General features: G+C 41.3%; 1 protein-coding gene across 1 annotated transcript in view; it reads right to left on the bottom strand.

Moving 5' to 3' along the window:
- Positions 1 to 27,720, bottom strand: part of ap3b1a (adaptor related protein complex 3 subunit beta 1a) — a 161,300-nt gene that overhangs the window by 30,016 nt on the left and 103,564 nt on the right. The window contains exon 23 of the mRNA XM_084046027.1: positions 6,850 to 7,078. Coding sequence (XP_083902153.1) covers positions 6,850 to 7,078 — 229 coding nt within the window. The remainder of the gene's footprint in view (positions 1 to 6,849; positions 7,079 to 27,720) is intronic.

Raw genomic sequence — 27,720 nt, 5'->3', positions numbered from 1 at the left:
TCTCCAGTGTGAATACGCTGGTGTTTCCTCAGGCTACCTAACAAACTGAAACTCTTGTCGCACTGTTTACAATGGAATGGTTTTTCTCCCGTGTGGACACGCTGGTGAATTTTCAGGCCATCTACTTGATTGAAACTCTTGTCACACTGGTAACAGGGGAAAGGTTTTTCTCCAGTGTGGATACGGTGGTGTCTTTTCAGGTCACCTAACTGACTGAAACTCTTGTTACACCGTTGACAGTGGAAAGGTTTTTCTCCAGTGTGGATACGGTGGTGTCTTTCCAGGTTACCTAACTGACTGAAACTCTTGTTACACCGTTGACAGTGGAAAGGTTTTTCTCCAGTGTGAGTAATCTGGTGTTTGTTCAAACTACCTAAGTGACTGAAACTCTTGTTACACCGTTGACAGTGGAAAGGTTTTTCTCCAGTGTGGATACGGTGGTGTCTTTTCAGGTCACCTAACTGACTGAAACTCTTGTTACACCGTTGACAGTGGAAAGGTTTTTCTCCAGTGTGGATACGGTGGTGTCTTTTCAGGTCACCTAACTGCCTGAAACTCTTGTTACACCGTTGACAGTGGAAAGGTTTTTCTCCAGTGTGGATACTCTGGCGTCTCTTCAGGAGATATAACGCACAGAAGCTCTTGTCACACTCTTTACAGTTGAAAGGGTTTTCTCCAGTGTGGATACTCTGGTGTGTCTTCAGGTTACCTAACTGACTGAGACTCTTGTCACATTGTTTACAGATGTGAGTTTTCTTTCCTGTGTCAGTCAGATGATGTCTCTTTACTTCCGATTGCGTTAAAGTCTTGGTAGGCTGTTGACTACTGTAAGGTCTTTCTTCTTCTGAGTTTCCCTGCTGCTGGCTCGTTGTCGGGAACGGTTGGGTCATGGTCAAAGCTGCTGCTATGCATGGGCTGTAATGGTCCAAGAATGTAATTAATGATCTGTGACCTTACGATCCAGGATTGGTTACAGGGCAATTACCAGCTGAATATCAAGCGTATGTCTCTGTTAATAGTTCCTCTTGTTGGTAATTAAGGCTTCCTCAATGTCTCTCTCCATGTGCGTCCTTCGCACTGTGCAGTCTGGTTTTAAGCTGAGCTGATTCAAAGTTCATGTTGTCACTATGATGTCAGCCATGCCCAAATATGGAGTTCCATGTCATTTACTGAGATAAAGTTTCAGCCCAGTCAACTCAATTATCTTCCGGTATGAAATTAACGACTATCAGCTGGGCGCGCGCACACACACATTACATTTACATTACAGTCATTTAGCAGACGCTTTTATCCAAAGCGACTTACAATAAGTGTATTCAACATAGGTAGGGAACGAAAACTACTAATCACCAGAAGTTTTAAGTACATTTCCTGCAAAAACAAGCAACCAAGAGTATACCTAGCGCTAAGGTAAAAGTGCAATATATCAGCTACCTACTTTCTTAAACAGATGAGACAAAAATGGCAAAATCAAATGAGCACGAGCTAAAACAAATAAGTGTATCGACTAAACAAGATCCAATAAAACAATACAAAAATAAAACAAGAGTTCGTACAACTAGTTAACAACAAGTAGGCCAGGCAAAGAGGAAGGATAGTGTTTCCTGAAGAGGTGGGTTTTCAGCCTGCGGCGAAAGATGGGCAGTGACTCTGCTGTCCTGACATCAGTGGGAAGTTCATTCCACCACTGTGGGGCCAGAACAGAAAAAAAGTCGTGACCGTGTCGATCGACCAGAAGGACCGTTGAGTGGCGAGGGAGTCAGTCGCCCCGAGGTGGCAGACCGGAGTGGTCGGGCAGGGGTGTGGGCATTGACCAAAACCCGGAGGTAAGAAGGAGCTGTTCCTTTCACTGCTCTATAGGCTAGCACCAGGGTTTTAAACTGAATGCGAGCTGCTACGGGGAGCCAGTGCAGAGAACGGAGAAGGATAGTTGTGTGGGAGAACTTGGGGCGGTTGAACACCAGACGAGCCGCAGCTTTCTGAACAAGCTCCAGAGGTCTGATGGCTGATGCCGGAGCACCAGCAAGGAGGGAGTTGCAGTAGTCCAGGCGGGAGATGACAAGAGCCTGGATGAGCACCTGGGCTGTTTTCTCCGTGAGGAAGGGGCGAATCCTCCTGATGTTGTAGAGGAGGAATCTGCAGGACCGTGTCACTGATGCGATGTTAGCCGAGAACGACAGTTGATCGTCCAGGGTCACACCCAGATTCTTCGCAGTCCGAGTTGACGTCACCACAGCATTCTCAATGGTGATGGCCATGTCTCGGTGAGGACAGCCCTTCCCCGGGATGAACATCAGCTCGGTCTTGTCCAGGTTGAGCTTCAGGTGGTTCGTCGACATCCACTCCGAGATGTCAGCCAGACAAGCAGCAATGCGTGCCTCCACTTGTGTGTCAGAGGGGGGGAATGAGAGGATCAGCTGGGTGTCATCGGCATAGCAGTGGTAGGAAAAGCCATGGGAGTGGATGACAGCACCAAGAGATGTAGTGTAGAGAGAGAAAAGAAGAGGACCCAGAACCGAGCCTTGGGGAACCCCAGTAGTGAGCCTGTGTGGTTCTGACACAGACCCTCTCAGCATCACCTGGTAGGAGCGACCCGTCAGGTAGGATGCAAACAGGGAGAGTGCAGAGCCTGAGACACCTATCCCCTCGAGGGTGGAGAGGAGGATCTGGTGGTTCACTGTGTCGAACGCTGCAGACAGGTCCAGGAGTATCAGGACGGAGGAGAGAGAGTTCGCTCTAGCGGCATGGAGCGACTCCGTCACTGCCAGGAGGGCAGTCTCTGTCGAGTGACCCACTTTGAACCCCGACACACACACACACACACACACACACACACACACACACACACACACACACACACACACACACACACACACACACACACACACACACACACACACACACACACACACCTCTGCAGTGCTCTAAAAGTGACTGGAGTCTGTGTCATTTCTCTCCAAAATCCCTTGAATGTGATGGAATGTGATTAAGGATGACTGTGATTATGGTGAGTTGACATTTCATATCACACACACAGTTCTTATTTGACGCGATATTAAAGGAGTCTATGGGGATTCAGAATGGGGGTGGAAAACCGCGAACCAGGTAGACAAACCAAGGATGTGTAAATTACGTCAGACTTCGGTGCTCTATATAGCAAAAATCTAAAATGACACAGATGCTTCCATGGTTTTAACGGGTAAAAATAAATAAATAGCAGCCACGTTGTGAACTAGATGATCTTCTATTATGGCTATTCGGCGTACAAATAGTATACAGGGCCACATACTGTACACGCGGTGAACATATCAGAAGACACAAGTGCATGCATGCTTGCACGTGTGTGAGTCTGTGTGTGTGTGTGTGTGCGTGTGTGGTCTCGGCTTTGTGTCAGATGTAAGAAGTGGTGGGGGGGATCTAAGGGAAAAAAGGTTGGGAACCACTGAGTTAGAGGAGACATATAAGACAGACCCATCCTCCACGCCCAGTCTGTTTCTCCCTCCACGGAGTTGAAGGGTTTTATAACAGTACAACTCTGTTGTTTCTCCCTCCATGGAGCTGAAGGGTTTTATAACGGTACAACTCTGTTGTTTCTCTCTCCATGGAGTACAAGGTTTAAGCTTCATTCATACCGTCAGAGAATGGCCGACATACACGTTCTTTGCTGGCTTAACAGCAGCAAAGAAGATGGGGGCTACGAGATGAAAACCTTCACATACCTTAACATTTTGTAATTTTGTGATTATTTCTTATTTCAGGATATCTAGAATTATTAACGGCAAATTGCAGATGAGCTTAAGGACATGTTTAGGCTGTCCTTGCACTGTAGGATGAACTTTGCAGAGGTATGCAGTGTTTGGTGTTTTATTCCTCCTCAGTGTTTTATTCCTTATTCTTTTGTTCTGTTCGTTTTTTTATGTTGTGTTCTATCTGTATCTTGTTTTTTCAGTTCATTTGTTCAGTTCATTTATGCTGGCGGTGCCGGCGGTGCCTCTTGTGGTGAAAACGAGAGCACCTTTTTCAATCTTACTGGTTCTCCAATCATACTGTGACATGTATGTATGTATGTATGTATGTATGTATGTATGTATGTATGTATGTATGTATGTATGTATGTATGTGTGTGTGTGTGTGTGTGTGTGTGTGTGTGTGTGTGTGTGTGTGTGTGTGTGTGTGTGTGTGTGTGTGTGTGTGTGTGTGTGTGTGTGTGTGTGTGTGTGTGTGTGTGTGTGTGTGTGTGTGTGTGTATATATATATATATATATATATATATATATATATATATATACATAAAACATGTTTAACTCAAATCTTTGCTTCTGGGGGTTCTTGGAACAAAAATATTTTTAATATTTTGTCGGCAGCCATATAGTTTTGGGGGTCCTTGAAGCATTCATTTACGGAACAAAACCATAAAAAAGTTGAAATAGGGAGATTTGAGCATCAAATTCTGCCCGACAACAACGATTTGGATACCGTAGTTAACCGAAATGTGTTCTTATGCAAAAAATAATGGACTCCATTGCAAGGAAACCAAGTACTTGCCGTCTGCTGCTGCTTGGGGGCATTATTATTTTCCAATAACCACACTCTCCACGTCGTGTGTTATGCTTTATTTACAAACACAAAATCTGGCCATAACTATATTCTCTATTCCTGCTATGCAGCCAAAAAGCTGCCTGCATCCTCTCACATTAGCCAAGCTCCATCGATCCAAATTACCCAGCGCTTGGCTCCTTAAGTCCATTCAATGCACAATCAATTCCCTGCAATTGATGCTTCTAACGTGCTTGAGCGCACACACTAGCTTTTTTCCCCCATTGTGTGTGTGTGTGTGTGTGTGTCTCTGTGTGTGTGTGTGTGTGTGTCTGTGTGTGTGTGTTGTATACGCGTTTACCCAGAGAACTAAATCAGAGCCAGTTGCAGGGATAAACTGATCATAGAAATGCATAAGGGGTTATATGGTGACAGTGTATATTTGTGTGTGAGAGAGACAAGCGTTCGCTGGCTGTGATCAATACATATCAGGTTGGGATTAGCTCGCGTAATTTGGACTGATTTCAGGCTTGTGGGAGCAGAGAGAGAGAGAGAGAAGCATTGATGGCCTCTCTGATGAAACCAGCTTAGAGTTTTTAATATCGTCATATTTTCCATGTGCACATCAGATGTAATGTGGACGTCAGAGGACCTCATCCACATCACTACTGAAAGACAGCAGGCAAACAACATCATTACTGTGGCCATAGAGGGAAGAGAAGTTGTTCAGCATCGCTACAGATGGTCTGCAAGGGCTGTGAGTCAACAAACTCAGTCGATTTCAAGGACCCCCATTTTGATAACCATTAGGCCACAGACCTCCAATTGACACCATTTTTAATCTATGGGACCCCCAGTCTACACTATACAATCCTCAGTGTTCATTTAGCTCTGAGTGTGTGCAAATGGAACCAAATGGACCCTTACGGGTCCATTTGGTTCCATTTGTACACTCTTAGAGTTACAGACCTGTAAGGGTCCATTTGTACACTCTCAGAGTTACAGACCTGTAAGGGTCCATTTGGTTCCATTTGTACACTCTCAGAGTTACAGACCTGTAAGGGTCCATGTGGTTCCCAATCCCAACTATCACTATTATGTGATAATAGTCCTCGGACCCCACTCTGAGAGCCAGTATCCAAGAGGGTTATATTTTGTGAGACATTTTGAAATATCTTCCAACGATATTTTTGAATTTCCATTCCTGCTCAGCGGCAAGCTAGACATGCTTGAACCCAGTTGATTTCCACTAGGACGTAAGCGCTTTTGCACACCAAGTCGGACGCCATTTATTTTTGAACTGGGGTCGACCATAGACTGTAAACATAATTATGGACTAAGGGATCGTGAGGTCACCCATTGGTTTCTCTACACTACAGACCCGTTTTGAAGCCACTAGTTGATCGAAAAATGGCGAGTGCAACAGCAACCAGTGTGCTTTTCCCTCGGTAGAACCCAGTCACAAGCCCCAAAAGCATACCCGGCTTTAACATCAATAAAACAAATAATCATGGGACCATAATTTACAAAAACGCATCATGCAGTATGAAAGAAGACTTACGATTGAAAACAGAACGTTTTTATGAAAAGGTTTACTGAGATAATAAAACCGAATGTAAAGTCACGTCAACTCCTCATTGACTTCAATGGAATGGGAATTGATTTTTGGATTCTACAAATGTCTTCTGAATCCTAACAGTTTTTTGAGAAAGCTTATTTGCTATAATATCAGTGGTTCTCAGTTTTTTCATGTCAAGGACCCCCAAAATGTTTTTTTGGCCACGGACCCCAGAAGCAAAGATTTGAGTTACAAATGTTCTCTTTAAAAAAAATACATATATATACTGTATTTAAAGATTTGCATATAGATTTTCAGTTTTTTTCATCAAAAAAAAAAAGCAGATCTACAAGCTCATAGCTCATATGAGTTTGTATATCTATGTTTGTTGAATAGCCAAAGAAATCTAAAAATGATACAGATGCGTCCCCGGTCTTAAAGGGATAGTTCACCCCCAAAATGGTATTTTTTGTATCGATTGGTCACCCCATGGAGACTTGAATTAATGGATATATATATTTTTTTTTTGTCGCATTCCTAAGCCACTAATTTGATGACCGGCATTGGTATTCCGGTAGGAGACGCAAAGAGTCTCCTTTGTGTCTCCTACCGGAACTGCTGCCTTACCGGTCTTCTTGTCATCAAATTATTGGCTTAGGCATGAGACAAAAACATATCCATGAATTCAAGTTTTTTTTTGGGTGAACCATCCCTTTAATGAGTTCAACTACCATAACCGTGGGCTCAAGACTCACCTATGGTGTTGAAACAGTGCATGTTGAGGCCCGCGGGGCTGAGGTCTCCGACGTGTATCTCCTCCATGCAGTGGTCAGACATGTTGGTGAGGGTGAGCTGGACGGACACCATGCTGGGCTGGTAGATGCAGGCCTGCCGGGGGAAGCAGTACGCGGCCGACAGGCCTTTCCCCGTCATGTGATGCAGCAGCTCGAAGCTCCTCACCGGACTGAACGACTGGCTGCAGACCTACGGGAAAGAAACACACACTAATAATTAACCCATTAAGACCTGAGGCTAATTCTACAAAATGTCTTCCAAATCCCAACAGTATTCTGGAAAAAAAAAACGTATGTTTCTATATCAGTGGTGCTCAAACTTTTTCATGTCAAGGACCCCCACAATTATATGTATTTGGCCACCAGGGGTACCAGGGGCTCAGCAAAATTAGTTAATAAAGCATCACAATCATTTTAACCACTTTAACAATTATTTTATACTTTTGGCGATTAACAAATAGCAGATTTACAAGCTCAGCGCAGATTTTTGAAAAATCTTGAAAATGTGTGCAAATCTTTAAATCTTCTTTTTAAAAGGCGAGCATTTTTAACACAAATCCTTGCTTCTGGGGGTGCCTGGCACAACACATTTTCAGGTGGGGGTCCATATGAATTTGGGGGTCTTTGGCACAAAAAAAGGTTTGAGAACCACTGATCTAGGAGCTCAAAGCGCGTCGCAGTCTGTGACATTGTGAGCTTGCAGATCTGCCATCTTATTTATTCATTAACAATGTCAGAAAAAGTCATACTGTATGATGCAGTGCGCTGGCACTAAAATGTCTACTTAGCACCTCATCTCAAACAGATACCCAACAGGCTGAAAATATCTTTTCATACCATAGAAAGACAGGTTGACAGAGTGGAAGCCAAAGGTGTGAACATAATTATCAAATAAAATGATCAGGGGAAAAAAAAATAACTGGTGGTTTATAAATGTATCCAGAAATACAAGTGTAAAGTGAGAGAGGAATGTAAACTAATCAAGTTGATTTATAAAAAGGTTACAAGATAGTTTGGTTGGACTATAGTCAGTGGTGGAAAGTAACTAAGTACATTTACTTAAGTACTGGACATTTTGAGGTATTTTTTTTTATGCTTCATGCTTTTTACTGCACTACAATTGTTTGAAAACTGTAGTTAATAATTACGGGGCCAGAGCTCTGCTCTGGACACGTATTGTTATTCGCATTATTCTGTCACTTCTGCCACTTTTCGCAGTTCTGGCTGAACCGTGCAGTCGCTTTTTACGAAACTCGGCCATATGGTAGATGGTCATGAAAAACGATCAAGAAATAATTCTCACACTCATTCGTCAAAAGGTGGCGCTATAGCACTCAATTGAAAAATGCCAACTTTGAACAGGTACAACTCATGCCCTGTTTGACCTACAGCCATGAAACTTGGATACACATATGCGTCTCCTCATGCTGAACAACTTTCACACTCTGACTTTTGACCTCTGACCTTTAGATCTCCCACCATTTTGAATTATATGAAAAACAGTCATTGGCTCCTAACTTCTGCATTTTTTCACTTATGGAAAATCCGTTGGAAATTTTTGTAGAAAGTGGTCCAAAGTTCAAGTGTGAAACGTTTCGTGCAGATTGCTCAAAAATCCCAGGAGGAGATAGATTTTAACTATTACAGTTTTATGAAAATTATTCATCTGTGCCTAAAACATACATGCAGACTCACATTTCTTTGAAACTTTGCAGAAATGTAGAGGGTCATTCCAAATATCACTGAAACCAATCTTACTCCAATTGGCCAAAAGGGGGCGCTATAGCGATTTTTTGAAAAGGCAGACTTTAAACAGGCATAAGTCATGCCTCGTTTGGCCGAAAGTCGTGAAACTTGCTTACACATGTGCCTTGACTCATGAGGAACACACGTATCGATTTGACCATTAAGCTCCGCCCTTAGATTTTCCGCAATTTTGAGCAGTTTGAAAAATACTTGTTTTTGCCAGTTCTGGCTTAACCGTGCATACGCTTTTTACGAAACTCGGCTATATGGTAGATGCTCATGAAAAAACTACCAAGAAATAATTCTCACACTCATTCGTCAAAGGGTGGCGCTATAGCACTCAATTGAAAGTGCCAACTTTGAACAGGTACAACTCATGCCCTGTTTGACCTACAACCATGAAACTTCGATACACACATGCGTCTCTTCATTCCCGACAACTTTCGTGGTCTGACTTTTGACCTCTGACCTTTAGATCGCCCACCATTTTGAATTATATGAAAAACAGCCATTGGCTCATAACTTCTGCATTTTTTCACTTATGGTTTTGTGCAGATTGCTCAAAAATCCCAGGAGGAGATAGATTTTAACTATTACAGTTTTATGAAAATTATTCATCTGTGCCTAAAACATTCATGCAGACTCACATTTCTTTGAAACTTGGCAGAAATGTACAGGGTCATTCCAAATATCACTGAAACCAATCTCACTCCAATTGGCCAAAAGGGGGCGCTATAGCAATTTTTTGAAAAGGCATACTTTAAACAGGCATAAGTCATGCCTCGTTTGGCCGAAAGTCGTGAAACTTGCTTACACATGTGCCTTGACTCATGAGGAACACATCTATCGCTTTGACCAGTAAGCTCCGCCCTTAGATTGTCCGCAATTTTGAGCAGTTTGAAAAACACTTAAACCCAGGATTTTTCAGCTATTTGCGTGAAACTGTATCATCTGTGTGATCTCCTTTTTCACAGTTACTTATCTGTTGGGCCAATGGCGTCTCCCTTAAATGAAGGCCTCACAATCTCAGGGTCGCCAGTTCAAGCCTCACTTGATGCAGACTTAATTTAAGTTGAATTGCAAACAACATGACTGTATCATTGAATACATGTGCAACTGTTAAAGGTAATGATGAAATGCGTCTTGGAGAGAGTATGTTTTTTTAATGTATGACAAACTTCATTGTGAAAATAACCGATCTACAATCTCAAAACTTTTCAGATAGCAACATGTTTCTGAGCTTGTAGATCGGCTGCTTTCACTGGTTCACTTTTATCTTCAACAGATGACCTCAGCCTGGACAAAGCTATAGCGGTATAGGTAGTGTCTCAGCCTGTGAATCCAAAGGTCGAGAGTTTGATTCCTGTCAATGGCAATAGGTTGAGATGTTAATGGGTGAGGTTTTTCACCTGGGATTGCCCCCCTGCGTCCTATATATGACCACCTCAGCTGGGTTGGGCTAAAAAGAATTTTCGCCTGTTGGAATCATTTGCTTTGTCTCAATTTCAATCTATTCCCTTTCCATGTCTTATTGTGCTATTATTACGGGGCCAGAGCTCAGCTCTGGACCTGTTTTGTTATTGGCAGTATTCTGTCACTTCTTCTGCCACTTTTCGCAGTTCTGGCTGAACCGTGCAGTCGCTTTTTACGAAACTCGGCCATATGGTAGATGGTCATGAAAAACGATCAAGAAATAATTCTCACAATCTTTCGTCCAAAGGTGGCGCTATAGCACTCAATTGAAAATGGCAACTTTGAACAGGTACAACTCATGCCCTGTTTGACCTAGAGCCATGAAACTTGAATACACATCTGCGTCTCCTCATGCTGAACAACTTTCACCCTCTGACTTTTGACCTCTGACCTTTAGATCTCCCACCATTTTGCATTATATGAAAAACAGTCATTGGCTCCTAACTTCTGCATTTTTTCACTTATGGAAAATCCGTTGGAAATTTTTGTATGCAGAGGTCCAAAGTTCAAGTGTTAAACGTTTCGTGCAGATTGCTCAAAAATCCCAGGAGGAGATAGATTTTAACTATTACAGTTTTATGAAAATTATTCATCTGTGCCTAAAACATACATGCAGACTCACATTTCTTTGAAACTTTGCAGAAATGTACAGGGTCATTCCAAATATCACTGAAACCAATCTTACTCCAATTGGCCAAAAGGGGGCGCTATAGCGATTTTTTGAAAAGGCAGACTTTAAACAGGCATAAGTCATGCCTCGTTTGGCCGAAAGTCGTGAAACTTGCTTACACATGTGCCTTGACTCATGAGGAACACATCTATCGCTTTGACCAGTAAGTGCCGCCCTTAGATTGTCCGCAATTTTGAACAGTTTGAAAAACACTTAAACCCAGGATTTTTCAGCTATTTGCGTGAAACTGTATCATCTGTGTGATCTCCTTTTTCACAGTTACTTGTCTGTTGGGCCAATGGTGTCTCCCTTAAATGAATGCCTCACAATCCCAAGGTTGCCAGTTCAAGCCTCACTTGATGCAGACTTAATTTAAGTTGAATTGCAAACAACATGACTGTATCAATGAATACATATGCAAATGGTAAAGATAACCTGAAATGCTTATTTGAGAGTACGTTTTTTCAACGTATGACATACTTCATTCTGAAAATAGCTGATCTACAATCTCACAACCTTTCATGGTTTGTGAGCTTGTAGATCGGCTACTTTCACTAGTTTTGGTTCTGAGGAGATGTACAATTTCTTCATTGGTAAATGGTTTGTGAACGAGTGATCTTAGTGTTAGTGAAACAGGGGCTTGGTTCATGAAAGAAGGCAAGAGTTTATGATCTTCAACAGACAATATCAGCCTGGACAAAGCTATAGCACTATAGGTAGTGTTGCAGCCTATTAGTCTGAAGGTTGAGAGTTCGAATCCTGTTAATGGCAGTAGGTTGAGATGTCCAATCAAACCATTATGTTTCCATCTCTCTCTCTCATCAATCTATTGTTTCCATGTCACTCTCTCTCTCTTCAATCTATTCCGTTTCCATGTCTCTCTCTCTCTCTCTATTCACTGGCCCCGTATTATCGCTGCTTGCAGCTATATTTACTTTTTCAGATTTAGATAGTATCATAGAAAACATACATTATCTAATTAAGACCCGTTCTTTACATTGGCTATTCGAAAATAGGCAGTCTACAAGCTCACATCGTGTCGCGTTGTGAGATTGTAGATCTGCTATTTTCGAAAGAAAATATATTTTTTTAACTTTTACTTAGCTGTTAGCTGTAGCTGTATACCTTTCGTTTCCCTATGTGAACTACCAGTCTATGTGACAATGCGTTGATACTCCAAAAATAACTTATTTTCTGTCAATAGGCTCTATGCACAGCAGCCATATAGGGAATTGGGCCCCTTCCTTACTTCCTTCACAGGTGTTACCAATGATACTAATTAAGGCTCTGTTCCATTTAGTGTGGCATAGTGGTGTCTTATTTTCAAGGACCCCCATAACTCTTACGGGTCCATTTGGTTCCATTTGTACACTCTCAGAGTTACACACCCACCATAAGGGGCCATTTGGGAACCAAAATGGAGTGTTTCTAGTGAGCCAACATGCACAATATCAGCACCCTGACCAGAATGGAACAGAGCCTTCATTAGTATCATTGGAAACACCTGTTAAGGAAGTAAGAAGAGGCCCAAGTTCTTTCCAATGTGGCTGCTGTGCATAGAGCCAATTACACACCCCATGAAGCCTTGAATTCATGGAGATGTTTTAGTTTTTGCCAATATGACCAGGTCATCGGTCAATGGAAGACTCAGTAGGAGACTAAATTGAGTAACCACTTTATACACATTTTATACTTTGGCTATTCAAAAATAGCAGATCTACAAGCTCATAGCACGGCACTCGACCATTTGCACAAATATTTGAATATACTGTATATATATATTTTAACGTCTAATCTACATATAATAGTCTACCTGCTGCTATGTGGACCTACCAACGTGCTACCACCTTGCACCTTATGTCTAACCTCATGCACACACTGTACCAGCTGGCTTATGCTATGTGTATTCATGTAGATATCTTAGATTTCTGCCTGTCCTTGACATGTTTTTCTTTACGGTTAGTTTTTTTTCTCCTTTCTCTTCCTTTTTATTTTCTTTTTTCTGAAAACAACAACAACGATGGAGCCTGTACAAACAAAAAAAATAATCACCCACTTCTTTGCACCTGTAAACCTGTGATGTGACAATAATTTGCAAAAAATAGCAGATCTATAAGCTCACAATGCGTCGCACCGAAACGCGCTGTGAGCTTGTAGATCAGCTATTTCCTGTACTTGACACCGCCGGCGGCACAGCAAAGTTGAACCCATTAAGACCTGGAACTGTGTCATTTTTTGATTTGAGCTAAAAAGCATTATTTTACACTTTGGGCTATTCAAAAATAGCAGATATACAAGCTCATAGCGCGGCACTGAGTGCCGCGCTACGAGCTTGTAGATCTGCTATTTTAGAAAAATCGTGAAAATGTGTGCAAATCTTTGAATATATATATTTTTACAGCGAACATTTTTAACTCAAATCTTTGCTTCTGGGGGGTCCCTGGAACGAAATATTTTGATGGGGGTCCGTGGCCAAATACATATCATTTTGGTGGTCCTTGACATGAAAAAGATTGAGCACCACTGATATAGAAACATACGTTTTTCAAAAAACTGTTGGGATTTAGGAGACATGTAGAATCGGCTTCAGGTCTCAATGGGATAAATTAGGCTTGCGTGTGCGTGTGCGTGTGCGTGTGCGTGAGCGTGAGTGTGTGAGTGTGTGTGTGTGTGTGTATGTGTGTGTGTGTGTGTGTGAGAGAGGCGGCGTCCCTCGAGCTGTCACGCTGCCATGTGAGTGTGGCGAATCCGTTAGACACAGAACAAGAGGCGAAGGGGATGAAACTCGACGTTTTCTATCCAGTGTGAGATTGTTCAATAGAAATCTACGAGATCCATTCGATTGCAATTTCAGGAACCAGATTGGAAGGATAAACTTGTAAAGAAAAGGCTTTGATAAACTAAATATTGTCGAAAAAACATCATTTGAAATAAATGTGTCACCAATAACATAACCTTGAATAAACCGAGTGTCTATTATGAAATGATGCGCGAGCCATGGAGACGTCTCCAAAATCATGGAGAGATACGTTCAACTCGAGGAGAAGAGAGGTTTTGTATAAGATGTACGTCACTTAACTGAATTGGACTGGACATGATATAACGGCACTTTTAAACTGCACAACAACACTTTATTATATTGAGCTGGGGGCTTATACTACATACTGTGATAGTAACTCTCAAATGAACTGCACCTTCGGGCTTATATTAGTGGTTAATCAGACTTAACCACTAATCAGAAATTGTCAATTATAAAACATTTTTTAAAAGAAAATCTTATAATTTGTTCCTGTTTGATATATAACACATACAGAAGCTTCTCGATTAATCAATGATCAAGATTAAGTCAGTTATTAACTACTTAAACCCCAGCTTCGGTATTGTGGGGAAAGCTTTCGCTGAAAATAGCAGATCGACAAGCTATTTTCAGTTGAATGCTTTCCCCACAATAACAGAAAACAGAAAAGACACTAGTATTGAGACCTGAGGGACTCCGGTTACCCATATGGGGTTTAAGTGGTTAATTCAAAATGACGGTTTCACATTTTTTTTCGATTAATTGCCCAGCTCTACCCTCTTATTTACTGTCCTTAACTCATTTGAGAACTTTTTTTTCCAAAGTCCCAGACTGCCAAGGGCGACATTGACGACTTTCGTTTTCAGTGGTTTTCCACCAGATGGCGCTGTTCTCTATCACCTGAGTGACCATTTTCACCCTCAAGTCAAACAGATCCAGGAGATCACGCAATCGAAAGATTCCCCCCCCTCAAATCCACTTCCTGTTTAGCGTTTTTGGGAAATCAGCTGTATCTTGAGTTCTCTTTTTTTCCCTTGCATTTTGGCGAGACATATATTCAACAGCCTGTAAACAAGGGAAGGGGGGGTCGCAGTGAGTTTTCCTTACACGATAAGCAGGTTATTTGTATATCCGCAAGCAAAACAAATTTTTGGATATTACTCCTACAAATTGTGTCCTACCATCACACAAATCGGTACTCAGTATCTCTATAGTCATGTGATCAAGACAGATTTGTTGGATTTTTCATATTCCATCCTGATTGGCTAAGATTGGCTTCCATAGTTTGCTGGAGGGGCCCGTTTTGTACAAAATGCCTCAAATCATGAAAGCAGCATCAGATTTCCGTGATATTTTGCACGCACGTCCCCACTAGGTGTCACATCAGGGATCTCCATACATGGGAATAAAAGGGACAACTACTGACACACAGATCTCCATATATGGCCATATCTGTCACATCGGCAGTGGCACGTAGGTGTCGAACTCTGGAGGTTCGGGACAGAGTTTCTAGTTTTTTTACATTTGCTGAAAAGTAACACTTTTAGACAGAGAAGGTTTCAACCCAACAGAGACATTACGTTTTTGGTTTGTCAATTACTGTATAAGTAAAGACATAAAATGCTGAGCGAAAATGACTGAAAAGAGCAAATAGTTTCTATCTCCATATTTTAACTTTTTGTGTTTTTTCGTAAATGAAAGTCACACAAAAGTATCAAAAGCAGCAGATCTACAAGCTCACGGTGCAAAGCGTCATGTTTTGAGCTAGCACAGATCTGCATCTTTTACTATTTTTTTTATCCTGAAAAGCAACAGTTTTGGATATATGAGGTTTCCACCCGACAGACGAAATATTTCAATGTGTACAACGCACTAAACACTGACACATGTCTATATACTTATTACTGAGTATCATTTATCTTTATCCACTCAGAACAACAAAGCTACGTTTTAATGGGAGCCTTTAACAATAATCTTGTCTTTGTAACACGTTGCTAATTGCTAATACAAAGAACCTGTTGGCAGTGGTAGTTTCTAGGGGATACTTAGAATGCCAACTGAAGGAGACTATTCTTACAAACAATTAGTGCTCCTGTTACAATTATTTAGCCCATTAAGACCGGGAACGCCTTTACTGTGTCATTTTAGATGCTTAGCTATAACCATTATTTCATACTTTGGGCTATTACATAATAGCAGATCTACAAGCTCATAGCATGGCAGAGAGTGCCACACTACGAGCTTGTAGATCGGGTCATACTAATTGCCCAAAAGTACCCAAAAATACCCAAAAGTACCCAAAAGTACCCAAAAGCATACCCAAAAGTACCCAAAAGTACCCAAAAGCATACCCAAAAGTACCCAAATGTACCCAAAAGTACACCAAATTACCCAAAAGTACCCAAAAGTACCCAAAAGCATACTCAGATGTACCCAAAAGTACCCAAAATTACCCAAATGTACCCAAAAGTACCCAAAAGCATACCCAAAAGTACCCAAATGTACCCAAAAGTACCCACAATTACCCAAAAGTACCCAAAAGCATACCCAAAAGTACCAAATGTACCCAAAAGTACCCAAAAGCATACCCAAAAGTACCCAAATGTACACAAAAGTACCCAAAAGCATACCCAAAAGTACCAAATGTACCCAAAAGTACCCAAAAGCATACCCAAAAGTACCCAAATGTACACAAAAGTACCCAAAAGCATACCCAAAAGTACCCAAATGTACACAAATGTACCCAGATGTACCCAAAAGCATACCCAAAAGTACCCAAATGTACACAAAAGTACCCAAAAGTACCCAAAAGCATACCCAAAAGTACCCAAATGTACCCAAAAGTACCCAAAAGTACTCAAAAGCATACCCAAAAGTACCCAAAAATACCCAAATGTACCCAAATGTACCCAAAAGTACCCAAAAGCATACCCAAAAGTACCCAAATGTACCCAAAAGTACCCAAAAGCATACCCAAAAGTACCCAAAAGTACCCAAATGTACACAAAAGTACCCAAAAGCATACCCAAAAGTACCCAAATGTACACAAAAGTACCCAAAAGTACCCAAAAGCATACCCAAAAGTACCCAAATGTACACAAAAGTACCCAAAAGTACCCAAAAGCATACCCAAAAGTACCCAAATGTACACAAAAGTACCCAAAAGCATACCCAAAAGTACCCAAATGTACACAAAAGTACCCAGAAGCATACCCAAAAGTACCCAAATGTACCCAAAAGTACCCAAAAGCATACCCAAATGTACCCAAAAGTACCCAAATGTACACAAAAGTACCCAAAAGCAGTACCGGTATAGCGACCAGGATAACTCCATGTTTTTGTGAGGGTATTAAAGGAGTATTTCACCACTGGAAGAACTTACAGTCACTCAATGTTAATAATATGTGTAGTAGATAACAGTATCAAAATTTGAAATTTGCACCCTATGGCCAGAAAAATATAGAAGTCTGTGTGTTTGACTGGGGTTTGACTGGACTGCTGCATTACTACAATGACCATAATGCTTTGGGGCAATGCCCTTCCTTGTGGGGAGGGGAGGCTGCGTGGGGGTGTGGTCTACATTGTAGTCAGGAAATAAGGTGAGATAAAGAGACTATGAGTCAAATGACTCATAGTCTCTGAGGATATGGATACAAATCTAAAAATACAGATAAAACACAAAAAACACACCAGGATCATGTTTATGGGTCGTAGACCTAGATAAAAATAGGGGTTTGATGCAAAATCGGCGAAATGTCCCTTTAACTACCCTAGGAGACATGGGGAGAACATGCTGATGACGCGGAGGAGAAGACACGCCCCTAGTGCCCACAGCGTCCCCGGCAGGAATCAAACCCAGGACCTTCTAGCTGTGAGGCAACAGCGCTACCAACTGCGCCAGGGCCACGTGCCCCCAATAATAATAATAATAATAATAATAATAATCAAAATATACAAAGTAACTAGTAACTAAAGTTTTCAAACACTTGTAGTGGAGAAAAAAAGTACAATATTTGCCTCTTGTAGCGGAGTAGAAGTAAAAGTACTGAAAATTGGAAGTACTCAAGTAAAGTAAAAATACCTCAAAATTGTACTTAAGTACAATACTTGAGTACATTTACTTAGTTACTTTCCACCACTGCTTGTTGGAACGGCAGGCTTTGTGGCAGACTTGTAGACCCTCTGTGAATCTCTTGCGGTGATGTGTTTTGGTGTGTTCATGGACTATCATCTCTTTGCCCATTTATTTGATAACAGAAGTGCCGTGAGTAGCTTATCATATTCTAATAAAACAGTTTATTTGTGCATGACAGAAACAGTCTAATATCATGTGGAGTAAACAGGATGTAGATCCGATTAAATCAGGGCTCATCTAAATGAATCACCTGATTATTTTGAAGGAAGTGAGTCTTGTAATGTTAATTTAATGTGAGTGCATTTTTTTAGCTATCTTCTATCTATAGCTGCCCATGGTGGAAGTGGGGCCTCATATTAGCTCTTAAAACTGGCTTCTAGATCCTCAAGGCTGCACGTATGTATATGTATGCTTCCCCATGTTTGATATAAGGCAACATTGCCCTCACAGGGCTGTTGTATGTATTAGCCTATATCGAGAATGAGACTGGCATCAATTTGTTACTATTTTCCTGTTTTTGTTTTTACTTTTTATTATTATTTGGTCATTGGCACCGTTGCCTAAACCCTGTAACCCACTGGAATATAATTTTAACCTTTGTTTTTCTTTATCTTTATCTATAAACCTTATATACTGTATTAGTGATGTGCGGGCCGACCGTAGCCCGCAGGTCCTGCGGGTTGAACCACGGAGTGGGAGAGGACTCAAATATCGCTGAAAATTTTAAGCGCCAAAATTTAGAAGCAGCGGCTGCTGAAGGAGCACTAAAGCGGTGAAAGGTTGTTGATTTATATATTGTTTTGCGGGACAGGTTGGGGCGGGTTGGGCTCCATGGCGGGGCAGGTGGGTGGGTTATGAAAAAAACCTGACCCCACGCATCACTACTATATAATGTACTTCATTGACTGGGGTCTCCCTCTCCAAGGGGTCTATACTTGGTCTATTCCTTTTCTACCCCCTGCACAACGAATGTATTTGTCAAAAATAGCTGATCTAAAAACTCACAATAATACCATCATGAGGTTGTAGATCTGCTATTTTTGCTGAATGTTTGCTTATTTAAACATGCCCAGGGAAGGGATGCTAGGGTTCAACTGGTTAAAGTTGTTAGGCAACCTTCTTCCTCCTCTTTGATGTAACATGCTGAGCCCTTGCTCATCTTTTGAAAGACAGAGGGGATCTCCAATGTCCACCAATGCCAACAAGCTAAACTCTATTTCTAAATTATGTAATGTAGAATAGAAAATAATCATCACCACAGCACATCCCCTTATCTATGACATTATTCTTTTGATACAGGCTTTTCAGGCAATAAAGAGGCTACTCACAGGTTGTTCGAGAAAGTTGATTAAAGCATTTGTGATCATTGTACAGTTTCCTCAGAGCTTTTCAGTTCAAGTGGTATTGTTAGTGTACATTGCTTCCAGGGTTCACCTTTATGATTAACGTCTTGCTTGCAGCTTGTGCATCGCCCTCGCGTTTGAAAGTGTCTGTGGCATATATTAACTCGTATTGATACAAATAGTTTTGACTGTTCAATATCGCGCGCAGCAACAACACCTCTCCTTTTCCTGTCATCCCTTCACAATAAAGTGTTTTCCCTTTACCTCCCAATGCCCTAGATTTTACCCAGGTTATTATGAACAGGAAATAGGTGTAACTTCTACATCTATATATCTACATTTGGGTATGCTTTTGGGTACTTTTGGGTACATTTGGGTATGCTTTTGGGTACTTTTGGGTACATTTGGGTATGCTTTTGGGTAGTTTTGGGTAGTTTTGGGTACATTTGGGTATGCTTTTCGGTAGTTTTGGGTAGTTTTGGGTACTTTTGGGTATGCTTTTGGGTACTTTAGGGTGCCTTTGGGTAATTTTGGGTACATTTGGGTATGCTTTTGGGTACTTTTGGGTACATTTGGGTACTTTTGGGTACATTTGGGTATGCTTTTGGGTACCTTTGGGTAATTTTGGGTACTTTTGGGTACATTTGGGTATGCTTTTGGGTACCTTTGGGTACATTTTGGTATGCTTTTGGGTACTTTTGGGTAATTCTGGGTACTTTTCGGTACATTTGGGTATACTTTTGGGTACTTTTGGGTACATTTGGGTACTTTTGGGTATGCTTTTGGGTACTTTTGGGTACATTTGGGTAATTTTGGGTACTTTTGGGTACATTTGGGTACTTTTGGGTATGCTTTTGGGTACTTTTGGGTACATTTGGGTAATTTTGGGTACTTTTGGGTACATTTGGGTATACTTTTGGGTACGTTTGGGTACATTTGGGTACTTTTGGGTAATTTTGGGTACTTTTGGGTACATTTGGGTATACTTTTGGGTACTTTTGGGTACATTTGGGTACTTTTGGGTATGCTTTTGGGTACTTTTGGGTAATTTTGGGTACTTTTGGGTACATTTGGGTACTTTTGGGTATGCTTTTGGGTACTTTTGGGTACATTTGGGTAATTTTGGGTACTTTTGGGTACATCTGAGTATGCTTTTGGGTACTTTTGGGTACTTTTGGGTAATTTGGTGTACTTTTGGGTACATTTGGGTACTTTAGGGTATGCTTTTGGGTACTTTTGGGTATGCTTTTGGGTACATTTGGGTACATTTGGGTACTTTTGGGTATTTTTGGGTACTTTTGGGCAATTAGTATGACCCTGTAGATCTGCTATTTTTTGTAAAATCTTGAATATTAATTTTGTATCGAGTACATTTTTATTTATTTTTAACTACATTTTTAACTCAAATCTTTGCTTCTGGGAGGGGAGGGGGGGGGTCCCTGGAATAATTTTGGGTGGTCCTTGACAAGAAAAAGTTGAGTACCACTGACATTTGTTCAGACATTTTGACAAATATTTGCAAATTTTAAAAAAAAATAGCAGATCTACAAGCTCATATCGCTGCAGTCGGTGCCGCGCTATGAGCTTGTAGATCTGCTATTTTTGAATAGCCAAAGAAATCTTAAAATGACACTGATGCGTTCCCGGTCTTAATGAGTTAACGGACAATTTCTGAATTAAACAATTTGAATAACCCAATTTAGTGATAAATTGGACACAAATTAGATAATCTTTGTCTACGTGCTGTGAAGAGTGTTGTTAAAAGTCATTTTAGATGAACTGTATTAACGTTTTGTTGCTGTTGCGCAGAAACCTTGTAACTCCACGTTTTAACTTTTTATGTTTTGATTTGTCAATTGTCAAAAATAGTAGATCTGAAAGCTCACAATGCGACACGTTGTGAGGTTGTAGATCTGCAATGTTTTTTAAAATTTTTTTGGTCTAATTCATGAAAAGTAACAGTTTTGTACATACAAGGTTTACGCCCGACAGCGACAATTTATTTAATTCAATTATGTCAAGGTCTTTCTGATATTCCTCAATTAATTGTCATCTGCTGACTGAAGGGAACAATTAGGTTGTAAAGTCAAACACATGTCTTTTACCCCCGACCACCCCCCTCCCTCCCCACACACACACACACAAACCCCACGCTGGTGGAAAGTAACTACATTAAGTGTATTTACTCAAGTACTGACTGTATTTAAGTACAACTTTGAGGCGCTTGTTCTTCAGTGGAGCATTCCCATAATTCAATGCTTCTAATACGCTACATCTCAAGGCAAACATTGTGCTTTTTAACTCCTCTGAAATTACTTGACAGCTTTAGGTTACTAGTTACTTTGTCGATTTGGATTATTAGAAAAACATACCCTAACTTAAGCCCTATTTTATATTCAGGCCATTTGGAAATAGCAGACCTCAGAAGCTCACAACGTGCCACACCATGACACACTGTGAGCTTGTAGATCTGCTATTTTTGAAACGGGGGGAAAAAAAGAAAGATTATAAGATTCTGAAAAGCTTGAAAAAGTATTTTTTCTTTCCTACTTTAAGTAAATTTAAATGCCAATACATTTTGTCTTTTCATTCAAGTACATCTTTTGAATACAGGTCTTTAATATTTCTGCATTGTGGTAGTACTACTTTTACTTAAGTAAAACATGTATAAGAGAAATCAGAGTACTTCTTCCCACCACTGATTAATTGTCATCTGGTTGAGTGAAGGGAACAATTAGTTTGTAAAGTCAAACACATGTCTTCTGGTTTACAGCTTAATGGAAGGCTGTCCCTGAAAGTTACGGACAAAACACAAATGGATTTTCAATACAGTCCCATACATCTCTGCACCCCCCCCAGCCCCCCCCCCCCCCCCCCCCCGCCCCCGTTACTCTTAACCCATTCAGACCGGGAACGCATCTGTGTAACCACTTTATCCACATGTTATGCTTTTGCAAAAATAGCGGATCTGATTTTTTTGTAAACATTTTTAACTCAAATCTTTGCTTCTGGGGTGTCCCTGGAACAAAATATTTAGAGATGGGGTCCGCGGCCAAATACATATTATTTTGCGAGGTCCTTGACAGGAAAAAGTTTTAGAACCACGGATATAAAATATGTTGTTCCAGGGACCCCCAGAAGCAAAGATTGGAGTTACAAATGTTGTCTTGAAAAAAGAATATTTATTCAAAGATTTGCACAAAATGTTCAAGATTTAAAAAAAAAATATCTGCTATTTTTCAATAGCCAAACAAATCTAAAATGACACAGATGCGCTCCGGGTCTTAAAGGGTTAAATTGGCCTTCAGAAGCCCCGATTCATACTTCCGTCTCAAGACGGTGTCGCGCGTCCAAAATAGCCAAACCGCGCGCGTTGCAGGTCTGGCTATTTTCAACGTGCGACACCGCCACGCGGCGGAGCATAGATTAGGCTTCATGCAACGGGCCGTTCGTCACAAGGCTGCCTTTATCCTGGCCGGCTCGCCGGTTTATCCACTTTTTTTTTTTTTTTTTTTTTGAATATGTCAGCGGGATTTTCAGGTCATTTGCCAGAGAGGATGATGGGAACGGCGGGCGTTTTGCGTCTGAAGGTGACTGGCGTCTTCGTGCCATCAATCACCCGAGCTTCCTTTAAGTTGATACATAATAGAGGCTCTCAATCAACTTCCTGGTTGGGTGTCACACACAGCCCCCCCCCCCCTTCTTCCTGTCCGGGGACGGGACTGACAGGAAGTCAAGGTGACATCGTCTCCTTCTCTTTATCCCATTAAGACCTGGAACTGTGTCATTTTTAGATTTGAGCTAAAAAGCATTATGTTACACTTTGGGCTATTCAAAAATAGCAGATCTGCAAGCTCGTAGCGCGGCACCGTGCCGCGCTACGAGCTTGTAGATCTGCTATTTTTGAAAAATCGTGAAAATGTGTGCAAATCTTTGAATATATATATATATATATATATATATATTTCTGAAGCGAACATCTTTAACTCAAATCTTTGCTTCTGGGGGGTCCCTGGAACAAAATATTTTGATGGGGGTCCGCGGCCAAATATATATCATTTTGGGGGTCCTTGACATGAAAAAGATTGAGCACCACTGATATAGAAACACACGTTTTTCAGAATACTGTTGAGATTTAGGAGACATGTAGAATCGCCTCAGGTCTCAATGGGTTATTTACTCTTCAGAATAACCGTCCGCTGTCGTGGCGGAAAACCTTGTATGTCCGAAACGGCGACTTTTCAGGGAACAGGGGACAAAAGAACTTGTGTTCCCAACATAGAGCGGCTATTTTGTGTGACACTGTAGTTCGACAAAGTGGGGCATCAGATTACGAATAAAACAAAACAAAAAAAGTTGAAACATGGATACGAGGTTTCTTCCCCCCGACGGCGACGCGATGTTTAACGGGACAACGGCGGGGCGCGTTTTAACCGCCCGGCGTGTCAAATTGGTGATGATAAGCGGTTTGAAGCCACCTCCCCCGCTCCCCGTAGCGAGAGACGAACGCTGGACCTTGAGAGAGGAGGCGAGATGAGCCCGTCTGTCACACACACACACACACACGCACACACACACACAAATCTCTTGTTGTGAAGTGGGGGCAGGTGTAGCAGACATTACGGCCGGCTTTATCGACATGGACTGCTCTGACACGTCGGAAAGTGGCGCCGTATATTGTCGGCCCCGGGGCTCGGCGCTGATGGCGTGACGGGGCGCCAAAGCGTTGAGGACGCAATGTGATGTTTGTTTGACCCTCTCTCTCCCTGGCAGGCCCGTCCTGTTCCGTCAGGGGAGGACGGGTCGGTCCCATCACGCAAGAACTTGATGGTCAGAGGCAGAGTGTTTTCGTTTGTCGACTTTCCCATTTTTCACTGACGGAAACCGGAATAAAAACAAGGGAAAAAAACAAAGCAATGATGACTAAAACTATGTCTTAACCCATTCAATCCGGGGGCGCATCGGTGTAATTTTAGATTTCTTTGGCTATTCAAAAATAGCAGATCTACAAGCTCATAGCGCGTTTTTTTAATCGTGGACATTGTTCACGAACATTTTTTACTCCAATCTTTGCTTCTGGGGGTCCCTATTACAAAATATTTTGAGATGGGGGTCTGTGGCCAAATATATATAATTTTGAGGGTCCTTGACATGAAAATCCACTGATAGAGAAACATATGTTTTTCAAAAAAAATAATTGGAATTAGAAGACATTTGTAGGACCCCCAGAAGCAAAGATTTGAGTTACAAATGTTCGCTTTAAAAATATATATATTCAAAGATTTGCACAAACTTTAATGTTTTTTTTCAAAAATAGCAGATCTACAAGCTTGTAGCGTGGCACTCGGTGCCGCGCTATGAGCTTTTAGATCTGCTATTTTTGAATAGCCCAAAGAAATCTTAAAATGACACAGATGCGTTCCCGGATTGAAGGGGTTAATATATTGTACATTTTTTCAACCAATCAAAACTAGACCGAAATGTTAGGAAGGGACTAGTGGAGAAGAGATCCAGTAGATCTAAGACAAGTCATTTTATGCTTGCTTGTGCACGGGTGTCCCGCTCCAAAAATCGACGAGCTCACATTGCGTCACGCTGCTGTGAGCTTGTAGATCTGCTATTTTCGACACGCAATCTATGTGCAAATCAGGCATTACGACGCCATCACGGCCAGGCAAAATACATTTGAAGTCGACTAAATCAACCGCACGGTAGGTTTAGTCGACTAAAATCTTATTATATTTAGCCGACTAAAACTAGACTAAAAGTTAAACATTTCAGATGACCAAAATGTGACTAAAACTAAATCAATATTTGCTGTCAAAATTAACACTGGTCAGAAGAGTGGGCACCTGAGAGGTCTGGACACCTGAATGTTAAATTGGCTATTACTATTACAATTCTATTCATAATTTCATTTAAAATAAATAAATACAAATTAAAATAAATTCCACAAATTAGGAAAAAACACAACAAATTCTATACTAGTGAAAATAGCCGCTCTAAAGGCGGTTACACACAGGCGAATATGCGAATATGCACAAAATTCGGACTCGTTCCGAATAATTAAAAGACGCTTTTTCGCGTCGCTTTTTCGATCCATGTAAGCTTGCATTGACTTTATAAGGTTTTTAAAAAAAACGTATTATTCGCATGAAAAAAAATCGCCCCGGTGTGTAATGACCTTAACTCATTGAATGCCATATGCTCATTTTTGAATTTTGGCTCTGAGTGCCACAGAACATCTTTAACTCAAATCTTTGCTTCTGGGGGGTCCCTGGAACAAAATATTTTGATGGGGGTCCGCGGCCAAATATATATCATTTTGGGGGTCCTTGACATGAAAAAGATTGAGCACCACTGATATAGAAACACACGTTTTTCAGAATACTGTTGAGATTTAGGAGACATGTAGAATCGCCTCAGGTCTCAATGGGTTATTTACTCTTCAGAATAACCGTCCGCTGTCGTGGCGGAAAACCTTGTATGTCCGAAACGGCGACTTTTCAGGGAACAGGGGACAAAAGAACTTGTGTTCCCAACATAGAGCGGCTATTTTGTGTGACACTGTAGTTCGACAAAGTGGGGCATCAGATTACGAATAAAACAAAACAAAAAAAGTTGAAACATGGATACGAGGTTTCTTCCCCCCGACGGCGACGCGATGTTTAACGGGACAACGGCGGGGCGCGTTTTAACCGCCCGGCGTGTCAAATTGGTGATGATAAGCGGTTTGAAGCCACCTCCCCCGCTCCCCGTAGCGAGAGACGAACGCTGGACCTTGAGAGAGGAGGCGAGATGAGCCCGTCTGTCACACACACACACACACACGCACACACACACACAAATCTCTTGTTGTGAAGTGGGGGCAGGTGTAGCAGACATTACGGCCGGCTTTATCGACATGGACTGCTCTGACACGTCGGAAAGTGGCGCCGTATATTGTCGGCCCCGGGGCTCGGCGCTGATGGCGTGACGGGGCGCCAAAGCGTTGAGGACGCAATGTGATGTTTGTTTGACCCTCTCTCTCCCTGGCAGGCCCGTCCTGTTCCGTCAGGGGAGGACGGGTCGGTCCCATCACGCAAGAACTTGATGGTCAGAGGCAGAGTGTTTTCGTTTGTCGACTAAAACTACGACGTAAAATGTTTGTCGACTTTCCCATTTTTCACTGACGGAAACCGGAATAAAAACAAGGGAAAAAAACAAAGCAATGATGACTAAAACTATGTCTTAACCCATTCAATCCGGGGGCGCATCGGTGTAATTTTAGATTTCTTTGGCTATTCAAAAATAGCAGATCTACAAGCTCATAGCGCGTTTTTTTAATCGTGGACATTGTTCACGAACATTTTTTACTCCAATCTTTGCTTCTGGGGGTCCCTATTACAAAATATTTTGAGATGGGGGTCTGTGGCCAAATATATATAATTTTGAGGGTCCTTGACATGAAAATCCACTGATAGAGAAACATATGTTTTTCAAAAAAAATAATTGGAATTAGAAGACATTTGTAGGACCCCCAGAAGCAAAGATTTGAGTTACAAATGTTCGCTTTAAAAATATATATATTCAAAGATTTGCACAAACTTTAATGTTTTTTTTCAAAAATAGCAGATCTACAAGCTTGTAGCGTGGCACTCGGTGCCGCGCTATGAGCTTTTAGATCTGCTATTTTTGAATAGCCCAAAGAAATCTTAAAATGACACAGATGCGTTCCCGGATTGAAGGGGTTAATATATTGTACATTTTTTCAACCAATCAAAACTAGACCGAAATGTTAGGAAGGGACTAGTGGAGAAGAGATCCAGTAGATCTAAGACAAGTCATTTTATGCTTGCTTGTGCACGGGTGTCCCGCTCCAAAAATCGACGAGCTCACATTGCGTCACGCTGCTGTGAGCTTGTAGATCTGCTATTTTCGACACGCAATCTATGTGCAAATCAGGCATTACGACGCCATCACGGCCAGGCAAAATACATTTGAAGTCGACTAAATCAACCGCACGGTAGGTTTAGTCGACTAAAATCTTATTATATTTAGCCGACTAAAACTAGACTAAAAGTTAAACATTTCAGATGACCAAAATGTGACTAAAACTAAATCAATATTTGCTGTCAAAATTAACACTGGTCAGAAGAGTGGGCACCTGAGAGGTCTGGACACCTGAATGTTAAATTGGCTATTACTATTACAATTCTATTCATAATTTCATTTAAAATAAATAAATACAAATTAAAATAAATTCCACAAATTAGGAAAAAACACAACAAATTCTATACTAGTGAAAATAGCCGCTCTAAAGGCGGTTACACACAGGCGAATATGCGAATATGCACAAAATTCGGACTCGTTCCGAATAATTAAAAGACGCTTTTTCGCGTCGCTTTTTCGATCCATGTAAGCTTGCATTGACTTTATAAGGTTTTTAAAAAAAACGTATTATTCGCATGAAAAAAAATCGCCCCGGTGTGTAATGACCTTAACTCATTGAATGCCATATGCTCATTTTTGAATTTTGGCTCTGAGTGCCACAGCCAAAATTCATTGTAAAAAAAAAAGTGCTTAGGAAGCGAGATACATCCTTTTTAAGTTATAGGTTAAACAAGGAGTGGATGGAGCAGCAAATCTTCAAATCATCATATCTTGGATTCTGAACATGTTTTTCAAA

This window comes from Gymnoscopelus microlampas (genome assembly GCF_963454915.1).
Source record: "Gymnoscopelus microlampas genome assembly, chromosome: 21".
Classification (NCBI taxonomy): domain Eukaryota; kingdom Metazoa; phylum Chordata; class Actinopteri; order Myctophiformes; family Myctophidae; genus Gymnoscopelus; species Gymnoscopelus microlampas.
Note: the sequence above shows the minus strand (reverse complement) of the source record. Positions and strands in the feature narration are given on the sequence as shown.